This window comes from Mya arenaria, chromosome 12, assembly GCF_026914265.1.
Source record: "Mya arenaria isolate MELC-2E11 chromosome 12, ASM2691426v1".
Lineage (NCBI taxonomy): Eukaryota > Metazoa > Mollusca > Bivalvia > Myida > Myidae > Mya > Mya arenaria.
Genome location: NC_069133.1, coordinates 64,328,558 through 64,340,839, shown reverse-complemented (window position 1 = coordinate 64,340,839; position 12,282 = coordinate 64,328,558). Strand labels below are relative to the sequence as shown.

General features: G+C 34.8%; 1 protein-coding gene across 1 annotated transcript in view; it reads left to right on the top strand.

Moving 5' to 3' along the window:
• Nucleotides 1-6,416: 6,416 nt before the first annotated feature.
• LOC128211210 (homeobox protein MOX-1-like) overlaps nt 6,417-12,282 on the top strand; it is a 9,671-nt gene continuing 3,805 nt past the window's right edge. The window contains exon 1 of the mRNA XM_052915736.1: nt 6,417-6,912. Within this exon, the coding sequence (XP_052771696.1) occupies nt 6,417-6,912 (496 nt within the window). The remainder of the gene's footprint in view (nt 6,913-12,282) is intronic.

Sequence of the window (12,282 nt, the reverse complement as noted above, 5' to 3'; positions counted from 1 at the left end):
TGTACCCTGGTGATGTTATGTACGCGGGGTTGAAGATTTAGGCATAAGTCATTCAGTCTTACTGTACCCTGGTGATGTTATGTACGCGGGGTTGAAGATTTAGGCATAAGTCATTCAGTCTTACTGTACCCTGGTGATGTTATGTACGCGGTGTTGAAGATTTAGGCATAAGTCATTCAGTCTTACTGTACCCAGATGATGTTATGTACGCGGTGTTGAAGATTTAGGCATAAGTCATTCAGTCTTACTGTACCCTGGTGATGTTATGTACGCGGTGTTGAAGATTTAGGCATAAGTCATTCAGTCTTACTGTACACTGGTGATGTTATGTACGCGGTGTTGAAGATTTAGTCATAAGTCATTCAGTTTTACTGTACCCTGGTGATGTTATGTACGCGGTGTTGAAGATTTAGGCATAAGCCATTCAGTCTTTCTGTACCCTGGTGATGTTATGTACGCGGTGTTGAAGATTTAGGCATAAGTCATTCAGTCTTACTGTACCCTGGTGATGTTATGTACGCGGTGTTGAAGATTTAGGCTTAAGTCATTCAGTCTTACTGTACCCTGGTGATGTTATGTACGCGGGGTTGAAGATTTAGGCATAAGTCATTCATACTTACTGTACCCTGGTGATGTTATGTACGCGGGGTTGAAGATTTAGGCATAAGTCATTCATACTTACTGTACCCTGATGATGTTATGTACGCGGAGTTGAAGATTTAGGCATAAGTCATTCATACTTACTGTACCCTGGTGATGTTATGTACGCGGGGTTGAAGATTTAGGCATAAGTCATTCAGTCTTACTGTACCCTGGTGATGTTATGTACGCGGGGTTGAAGATTTAGGCATAAGTCATTCATACTTACTGTACCCTGGTGATGTTATGTACGCGGGGTTGAAGATTTAGGCATAAGTCATTCATACTTACTGTACCCTGGTGATGTTATGTACGCGGGGTTGAAGATTTAGGCATAAGTCATTCATACTTACTGTACCCTGGTGATGTTATGAACGCGGAAGAGTAGAGCACTGCTGATTACCAGAATTGTATATGTTGTAAATGTAAGAATTAGTAATAGTACACATTGAAATATTAGGAGAATAGGTAATGGATGTTGATAAATATAGCACATGAGATACAGGATACTTAATCTTTACTTTCTATAAAACGCTCCAATTGTACAATATTCAAAACGCTGATATAAGTTTAGCATTCGGAATGAATAATGAATATATAACTTACTTAATTCATTCACAGACTGAATTATACTGCTCAACAAAAAAAACATTTTCAGCACAAACATGTCTAGTGGTGGTCAGATATGAAACACTACAATTACAATGATCCATACAACACCGAACAAGACAGCCACTACACATTAAATCATGGATAACCGTAGCTTGGCCTGGGCAAGACGACACCAAACAAGAAAACCAAAAAAGACCGTATCAGACGACACCAAACAAGAAAGGCACAAGAGCCAGAATCAGACGACACCAAAAAAGGAAACCCACTACAGACAGAATCAAATGACACTAAACAAGACAGCCACTACCGACATAATCCGACGACACCAGACAAGACAGCTACTACCGACAGAATCAGACGACACCAAACAAGACAGCTACTACCGACAAAATCAGACGACACCAAACAAGACAGCCACTACAGACAGAATCAGACGACACCAAACAAGACAGCTACTACCGACAGAATCAGACGAAACCAAACAAGACAGCTACTACCGACAGAATCAGACGAAACCAAACAAGACAGCTACTACAGAAAGAATCAGACGAAACAAAACAAGACAGCTACTACAGAGAGAATCACACGACACCAAACAAGACAGCTACTACCGACATAATCAGACAACACCAAACAAGACAGCCACTACCGACGGAATCAGACGACACCAAACAAGACAGGTACTACCGACATAATCAGATGACACCAAACAAAAAAGGCACTACCGACAGAATCAGACGAAACCAAACAAGACAGTCACTATAGACATAATCAGACGACACCAAACAAGACAGCTACTACCGACAGAATCAGACGTCACCAAACAAAAACGGCATTACAGAGAGAATCACACGACACCAAACAAGACAGCTACTACCGACATAATCAGACAACACCAAACAAGACAGCCACTACCGACGGAATCAGACGACACCAAACAAGACAACCACTACAGACAGAATCAGACGACACCAAACATGACAGCCACTTCAGACAGAATCAGACGACACCAAACATGACAGCCACTTCAAGCAGAGTCATGGGAAAATGTAGATTCGCATGGGCCAGACGATACAAAGCAAGACAGCCATTACATACAGAATCCCGGAGAATCCTCGCATGGCAGGCTCTACATCGTCAACTCAGAACAAAATTGTTATTAATTAAAGTTAGCAATAATCTAAATATTTTTTTGAAAATAAAATAGACATTGAAGCATCATCGGCTTATAATTAGACTGATTGCTGCTGCTCCTGATGATGATGACTTATATGGACTTATACAGTTATGCCAGTTTAGTTGTATTCACGGGCAATATGGTGTCTCAACGTGCGTTTTATTTCACTAACATATTAACTAAATCATTACCTTGCGAGTAATATTTCATCTTGTTTTCAGCATTCAAATTTACCAAATCAATCATAGCTTTATGATCATGTTCGAAAACATAAGATATATTTTCAAGTGAGTTTAAAATTACACTTGAACTCCATTAGACTCAAAAAAGTTATTTGTTCCCAATTACATCTCTAACAAAGATAGCGTCGGCCGGTAGGCATAACTCTGTTTTTCTATTTCTTTTTTTGAGAACCGGAATTTTGTACCAATCCGACCTATATCGGTGTAGATCAATATTGTAGAAACATTTCGAATATAAAATAGTCAAACGTTAACATGTTCACTGAAAAAATGTACATTTTTAAGAAAATCCACGCCACGCAAAGTAGGGTCAGGAAGAAAAATAGGTTCGGTCGGGTAAGTGGAAACACACAATACTTTTTTACTCTGTATTAGTCATGAAAAAAGAAAGTACTTTTCCTTAAAATGAAAACAGGGAGCGATTTTACAATTGGTCCGCCACTATGTGTATGCCTTTTAATTTACCCTATTCATATTTATAACCCTTAACCAACAATAACTCACCTTAACCTAACATAACCCTTACACTAAACATCATTTAATTTCCTGAAAAAGTGTTGAATTTTGCGAGGAAAGAATTTGGCAATTTAGGTGGCATCATCACTTTTTCATCTTCATCATCATCACCATCAGCATCGTAATCGTCGTCGCGTCGTCATCATCCATTATCATCATCATCAGCAGCAGCAGCAGCAGCAGCAGAAGAGGCAGAAGCAGCAGAAGAGGCAGCAACAGAAGTAGCAGACAGCAATAGCGCATCATCATCATACCTACCAAACATTATCGTCGTCACAATCGTCGCCAAAGTCATTTTTTCTTAATAGTTACTGAATTGATCTGTTTTTCATGTACTAACATAAACAATATTTCAATGTTATAAAATGAAATTGATATCAAACCTGTCCTTCGTTTATAAGAATAGGTAAGTTGCATTTTCCATATGTTACATATATTTGACCATTTACATTATCATTCGATATGGTGCATATTGAACACTATTAGCATTACTATTAAATATAGTTGTAGTAAGCAAACGTATGATAGTCTTTCAAAGCTCGTGTAAAAGGAGATGAATAAGGCAACAGAAATTTGAAACCAATTATACTGTCAAATGGTTGAAGACGATTTAGCAATTTATTGACCTCGTTTTTTGTTTGTTTTATTCCTGTGCAGTTTCATCTAATGAATAAATGAAAAAGACACAATTTGAACTGTATTTAGTTTTTATCTGGTAATATACGCAGATGTGTGCGAGTGGTCTACCCATTACCGCCCATATCGGAACGGTTACAAGAAGAATGGTTGTTAACGTTCTATAACTACAGTGCAGATAAATTACAACGCCAGCTCGCTTTTATTAAAGGTCGTCCTTGAAAACATGGTACAAAACAGTTACATCGTCCGTAACTATCGTGATTAAGCGCACGTGTATTATATAAACCTCGAGTTGAATAATTAAAACTTAGAAACGTCATGGATTTTTATTTATTTTTGAATATGTAGTTTTGAATTTATGGTGAGAAATACATTTTGTTTAACAATATGCTATTAATGGTATAATAAAACATGATTGTGAAAACCCACATTGTTTCCATCAATGGTACAAAACACCGAGTCCCCACCGATTGTGTAGCAAATTAATTTTTACATCATTTTCAAGTTGATTTTGCGTTCCAATACTATTGGTCATTCAAAATGCTGACGATGAGTTTATGTTTTGGCAAATGGTCGTTACTTCACGCAGCAAAGAAAGGGTGTCAATCAAATTATATCGGCCTTAAATGTATGGTTAGTTTCTATGGAAACCGATATCGGGAGCATGAACAAATTAGTCTCTTTTTGACAATTTCTTCCCTTTAGCTCTCGAAGCTCTTGAGTAAACAGTGTTTTACCCCGGCACACGAACAGGGGGCGGGCTGGGCCTTAAAATTAATTATAAAACGTAGAAATATTAGCCCTTCTTTGTGAAAATCGCGGTATTTAATTAAATGCCTTAAACATGTAATAAACCTAAAATTAAGAATGTTACCGCTAATTTGCCTTCATTTTTCAAATAATTCTTATCTTAGTCATAAAATATAAATCCATTGAATGAGATATTTTAGAAAGTAAGTGTTAAATGTATCTTATCATATCAAATTATACCAACAAATTTAATTCCATTTTAGTGCGCCGATCACCATTGATTTACCTCATTTAATTTGCAATTTCGTCTAATAACTGTTGAATTAGCGGTATATTTCTTGATATGATCTATGATTTCAGTGAAATATTACAGATTGGAGTCCAAACATAGGTCAATAAACAGATACTAAAAATCACCGAACAAAGAGAAGCGAACATGTAAAAGTGCGATATTTTGATGACTAGAAAAGTACCGCAAGTTGTTTGAGGGTAAGAGCTAACATATTAGTCGTTTAATGCAAACTGGAAAGCCGCCCCCTTTTTATATTTTGTTCTATTTAAATTATTTTTACGTTTTTCGTATTTATTTTATCAGGTTTATTGCATTCAAATAAGTTTAAAAGATGAAGATATCGTCTAAATAATGTTATCAAAAAATATCATATTATTTTATAAAAATCGTTTCTTAAAATATCTCATTTGAAATATGCGACACTAATTAATTATCTTTAAAATAATACAGTGTCAGTGTCATTGTTAAAAAAATTAAATTAACATGTACGTTTTAAAACGTGTCTATTTTGCTTAGGGAAGATATATTTTAACAGTTAAAAACGCACCTATTTGCATATGATTCCCAGATAAGGTTGTCAATTTTACAGTAGTCTAGATTAAAATCTGACAAGTTCTGTAAATACCGGGCTAATTGTTACAAATTGAAAAAGTTTAAATCATGAAACTAGGGCCAGCAGGGTGTTATACGTGTTGCGACGGAATTTTCTATTAACCATAATTGGTATAAACACTATATTTTTTACATTTTACCGAGACCTTAAATATTTAAAAAACAATTGTATATTTAAAACAATTGTATATTTTGCACACAATATCATTCTTTGATAAATTATAAATTTTGTAATTAATATATTCTCATGCGATTGTTAATGAATTAGAAATATATACGTCAATATATACGGCATTATTAACTAATAAAGATAGCTACGCTATGGAATGCTATGAAAATGTATTCAATGAAATATATTTTGCAGACATGGGATTGTTCGTAGAAACACGCCTTTCATTAACCAGTATCTGCTGGGCGGTCGAGGAATTTCTTTATTGATTGGTCCGCCCATTTTCAGTCAGCCAATGAAATGCGGTATTTATTCCGTAATTGAAAAATGACACCAAAATGCCGGGAGGAGCAAATTGAAAATGGTTTAATGGCCTGATAAAAGGATTTAACGTGATAAGATGGCTATCATGATACAATATTGCAATTATCAATAAAAGAACTTGCAAAGAGCAGTTAATCGAATCAGTGTCAAGAGTGGGGATGAGCAATGAATAGTGACAAATTGGTCGTTTGAATTCGGGGGAGGTCATCTCATTTTAAGGATATATAAAGATCTAAATACCTACCAGCGGTTCATTAATTTGTTGCATCTTTAACTTTGGTGGTCATCAGATCAAGTTGTTTGTACTGACCATCCTTTTACTTATCTGATATTGTAACTTCTAGTTACTTAAACAAGTGCTGATACTGTGGATCATATATTAATTCAGACATTATTCGAAATCGGACATTATACATACAACTGTGATTTGTTAGTGGTCATAAAATGCACGCGAATTCTGCACATATGATGGCGATGGCCAATTCGTTTTGGCCTTTTGCATACTCTTTGAAATCTTACGACCTTTCACTTCATCCGGCGTTTTTGTCGTCTGCTTACAGAACGCTTCCGCCATTGCAAACGTCAACATACGGGCATACGCACGGACAGACACAAAACACGTCGCCGCCATCCAGTAAAAGTGACAAGTTCTCTATTGACGCTATTTTAAGTTCTGACAAAAGGCCAGAATCGACGGGTTCATCAAATGGAGCAGACGACATTAAGAAATACACGACTTACAGTTATCATGATGTGGAAAAATCGCACGAGGGACCGACGTCATTTTCGAGGCGTCACCAGCGCTTGTTTGAAACATCACATCCGTATCTGGGGCATACCGGGAGTTTGGGGGATATTCATCATCATCAATCGCAACAACAGCAGCAGACAAATGTGTCATCCGCTTATAGACAGCTGACGGAAACACAAAGACATTCAGGTATGTATTTATAATATACAATGTTAAAATTTTATTTTATTGCTATTCTTATCCCGCAGAATCATTTTCTCCTTTATTACTAAATATGTTAAATGGAAATATGGGAAATATGCTGTACCGAAACTGTAAGAAAATTTAAATTAAAACTTGAAATCAGAGTGTTAAGAAGTTTGGTTAATTTAATTCAAAAATAAAGATGACAATACTGAATATTTATTTTTATAAATTAATTTTCGTATCGTAAGTTGTTTAGTGAACTAAAATGTCCCAACATTAGGTCTGTCAGCTTTGAAGAAAGTATTTTTTAATCCGACAGAAATGATTTGCTGTTGTTTTTTAATGAAGATAATCGGCCGGCGACGAAGTTTTTAAATTGAAAGCAATTTGTATGCAAAAGTGTGTCTCGATTCAGAAATGAGACCTCCATCTTTTGTATTAAAATAAGTGTATGATTTTATACAAAACAAGCTATAAAGCAAAATTAATGTGAAACAAAGTTCAAAAGAGTTCGGTTGGACACCATTGCCGTTCGATTATCAAAATGAATGCCGCCAGTTATTCATTAAACACAGTAACTGTATAGTTTCCAGTTATAGTAGACTTTGTCTTACCTTTTGAGATGTGCAGCTAATTGTACGTATTTATATTCTCTTGCCAATTCATATCCTAAGTTTAGTTTAAACGAGAGTAAATGTTATTTTACATCGATTGTGAAACAAGTTATACTACACCATGCCCTTGTGAAAAAAACTGCAAAGACTTGCACGCCATTGCGGCATAATTCACTTATTTCATATTTTTAAAATGCTATCGAGTTTGTCAAAATTACTGATTTTCAAAATACCGCACATAACTTTGATGGAAATTTAAATAAAACTATATGAAATCATATATACAACTACGATTTTAAATACGGTATAAATTCGATTTTCACTAACACACTTAACATCATTCATTTATTTACATAAGATGAATATATAAGTGTAATTTGAAAAGTGTTTTAACGTTATTTATTTATTAACATAAGATGAATATATAAGTATAATTTGAAAAGTCTTATTTTACACCAAAACACCGAATAAGGATAACACTATTTCTCAATACTCAGAGTATAAAGTAATTGCCAGGGTTTTGTGTTAGGTCATTAAACACGTGAGGCAATTTAATAAAAAACAACAACATGTATATAGTTTTAATAGTCGACATGATAATAGGCTTACTTATTAATAACATTATATTTGAACTATTTAGAACCAGTTGTAAAGAATCATATAGTTTACTAATTGATTTTAGCTTTGATGTGAAATCAGTTTCATCTGACATTATATTCTTAGATACTATCTAGTACTGCAAGGAGCCCGGGAATATAAGTATTTTTCGCGTGTATGCGGGGTGGGTCAAAATATGCGTGCGGAAGCGGGCACCCTTTCATTTATCAAACTATTATTCTAAAATGGCGCTTTGGGCGCGTTTGGCACGCGAGACCCCTCCCCCAAAGTGGGGTTTTCAAGGAAAACAAATATACGGAAATGTATATCTGTTATGCAAAAAAGTGCCCGGTTTTTGAACCCACGACTTCCTCGTGGATTGAACTGCTAGAGCGCTCGCATCCTCTAGAGAGTTTGGGTGCTGTAAGGTTTCTTACATGCTGAATGTTGCCACAGAAGATACGTTTATAATGTTTCATGAGATTTAAGATTATAACGAACATTTTAAGTTAATGTTCTCTTTCATCTGAAACCACGTATTAATATAAATCAGTTGGAACAAAACTTTCGTCTAAAATCTAAATGACTAAGAAATACTAGCTCGCATCTCTAACATCGCTCGCTCCGCCCTTCTTAGCCGTTAACAGTTAACACAAGATGTTCTAAGTAAGATGTTTTCATGCGTATTGTGCTCTAACCACGTAAGAATATAAGTCTTATTTCTGAGCTAAAACGATACGTATAACGAAATTTCACTAACAAAATTAATAGCCTCGTCAATGACGTACCTGCATGTGGCCTTTGCATGTGGGAAATTGGATGTAATTTCTGGGTAGTTTTCAGGAATTTTTGTCTACGTACAATGGCATTTCATGAGCCGCACACAGTTATAACAGCCATACAAATTAATTAACATTTGTACACATTAATTTGTCGGAGTCATATAAATAGCTACTACATGAAGTGTTGAGTGCCACCTTTTAACGTGCGCGTTGTATATTAAGTAGGGTTGGAAGACGTTAACCAGATCTGCTTTGCCAGAACAAGTGCTAACATGAGAATTTAGCACCGTTACTTCTCAATGTATACACAGGCACGAGAGAATGGCAATAAATACTTTGACACTTATAATTAAAATTGCTGAATTCGTTTTCCTGCAACTCTGACGGGACCACCAGCAAAATGAATAATTATACGAGATCTTACTCTTCGTCTATAACTACGACTGGTCAAACTATTGTATCATCATCATCATCATCATCATCATCATCATCATCATCATCATCATCATCATCATCATCATCATCATCATCATCATCATCATCCTCATTGTCGTCGTTGTCGTCGTATTTATCATTATCATCATCATTATCACATCATAATCATAATCATAATCATTATTATCATCATCATCACAGCAGTAGCAGCAGCGGCAGCAGCAGAATAAAATAATTCTTCTTCTAAGCGTTGATAATCTATTTAGGCTGGTGTTAACTTTTGAGGAATGCCTATAATTGAAATAATAATTGAGATCAAAGATACAATTGTAAATCTGTATTTATTCTTAAATGTACAACGCTTTGTCTGAATGACACTGCTCATATTTTAGCTGACTTTTTCCCATCGAAAACTCTTTTACAGAATAGACCATCGTTTCAATTAGCTTTTCAAGTAGCAAAAGCTATTTTATTAATTTACCCTTTTCATTAAAATTGACAAGAGTTAAAAGCATGATTATGCCGAGGTGCCTTCAAATGGAATGACACGTATCAATGCTTGTATTTCAAATGAATTAAATAGACTATTTTGTCATTCGTTTAAAGTAATTATGGAGCTTTCTGTAATGAATTGATCATAATTTTAGACATTGTTCACCTTTTTATATTAATATTTAATAAAGTTAAAAAGGACTTCGATTTTGTTTGAGTACCATTTTAATATTGTTGCGATTTTTGAAAGCTCTTAGCGGAGTTTGTTTGAACAGCGTTAGCAGTATATTGGGGGCATTAAAAGGCCTGAAATAGGGGGGCGTGTCGCCACCAAATAATGACAAATTCAACAATAATTGGGCCGATTCAAACTGCGCTTTTTAATGAATTAGTTCGAAAAGTTTATTAGAATAGCCAATTTATAATGAAAGTGTAATTATATTAACACGTGAATTAATGTAAAAGAACAAAATTAAAATGATCAACTCACTTTTGAATTCTGACAAAACAGAGTAAAAGTAATTCGCTAAAATTATATGGCACGCAATCACGAACTATGTGACTAAAGTGTTAAACATTCGGCTCGTTATACTGAGCAATGTTGTTGAAAAATGTTCTCTTTTATTCCTGTAATTCATCGGCCATTTTATTAAACAACTTCAACTTGAGCAGCGAGCGCTGGTTACTAATTGTTTATTCATATGCTGATCAAAGTAACATCCATGTGTATAATTGTTTAAGTCATGAAAATCATGTCAAACGTTAGGAGCCGATTTCTTTTATTACCTTTTATTTATTGTCGAAATTCAAAAATGAGTTGATCATTTGAACTTTGTTCTTTCCCTTTATTTCAAGTGTTAATAAGGAATTACAATTCCAGACGTCAGTATTGGCGTGTGATGTTTGTTGAATTGCATTGTGGCATTGTCTAAGTCTAACGTTTAACAATAAAGCATCACGCCTCTCGTTTAAGTACTGAAGTTAAATATTTGTCCAACTGTTTTTGAGCCCACTGGCGTCATTTAAATGCAATGCAATAAGTTAATTTGAATAGCCAGATGCACGCGCCCGCATTGTAGCAGACTTCACGAGATGAGGGCTCGGCGGGAGCTCTTAGTGGCGGAAACTAGTAGATCGAAGTTGGACCATACATTTTTGCGTCAAAGATTATATGCCCATATTTCCGATGAGATTCAAGGCTGAATTTATACTATAAATCTGACTTTATTGTTATATGTTATGCCAGCAGGGAGTTGGTGGCGTAACTTTCCTATTTACCAATTAAAAGTTTCAGATTCATTTACCAGAATGAAATACAAATGTTATTTTTCGTCATTTAAAACAAAAACCTTAGTAAGAGCCTGTTCGGTTGTTCGTCAACATGGGCGTCAACATGGGCGTCAACAACGTCAGTTTAACGTTGTCAACAAGTCTCAAAACTGTATTGTTATCATTAGGTTGGTGTATTTATCTTTACTCCTGTGATAGTGTTTGTCTTGATAAGAACTGACCATAGAATCATATGGAAATGTAACAACAGTTATATAACATATGGAATCACATGAACTACGGTTGTCCGTAAAGATTTATTTAATACTAAAATGCTGCTGAGATATAATAAACAAGATTTTTATATTTTAAACACTTTATGAAAAGTTTAGTAATTTATATTTTCTTCGTTTAGAAATTGTAATAACATATCATTTATAATCAAAATTAACACGCTTTATATCGCTTTGACATTGTGTTTGGAGAGTTCAGTTTGAACATACATGTAATATAAGTACAATTTTTAAACAGAAATCTTTATTGTTTTATAAACAGTGTCCCTCTTTGGTACAAATCAGAAGAAATGCATTGAATTCTCATAGTGTTTAGGGTACCTGATTTCTACCAGTTTCATCGCTTCATTTCCTTTCGTTATGTCGCGGTTATTTGCATGGAACGATGACATTTTGAACGGGACACCATTACAATTACAATGCGCTAAAATGATAAAAAAAAACATGCCATACAAACAGTGCGTTAACGGCGTTTTTAAAATTATTGTACCGCATGCATAGAAAATCAAGCACCCGCGCTTGGTAGATATACACTTATAAATAAATAGAACTATTACTCAGTTTGTCTGGGCATACGTAAAGCGGGAAGACGATCATACGGCAAAACGAAAATACGAAAAATGTACAAATATTTAGTTTAGTCGAGTTCCTGTCCCGCATGCGCAGTCAGCCTTAGTGATATCTTGGAACACGAGAAGCCTTATACTTCGACGTCTAGACAGTATAACATTTTAGATTAAAAAAAAAAATAGTGTAAGTTTCCCGATATTACTTACGGTATAGAAACGCTATGATCTTTGGAAAGTAAGAAAAATAGAAATAACTAACAATTCTCAAGGATACAATTGTTTTTTAAACATAATCATTTTTTATATATAAATATATCGATAT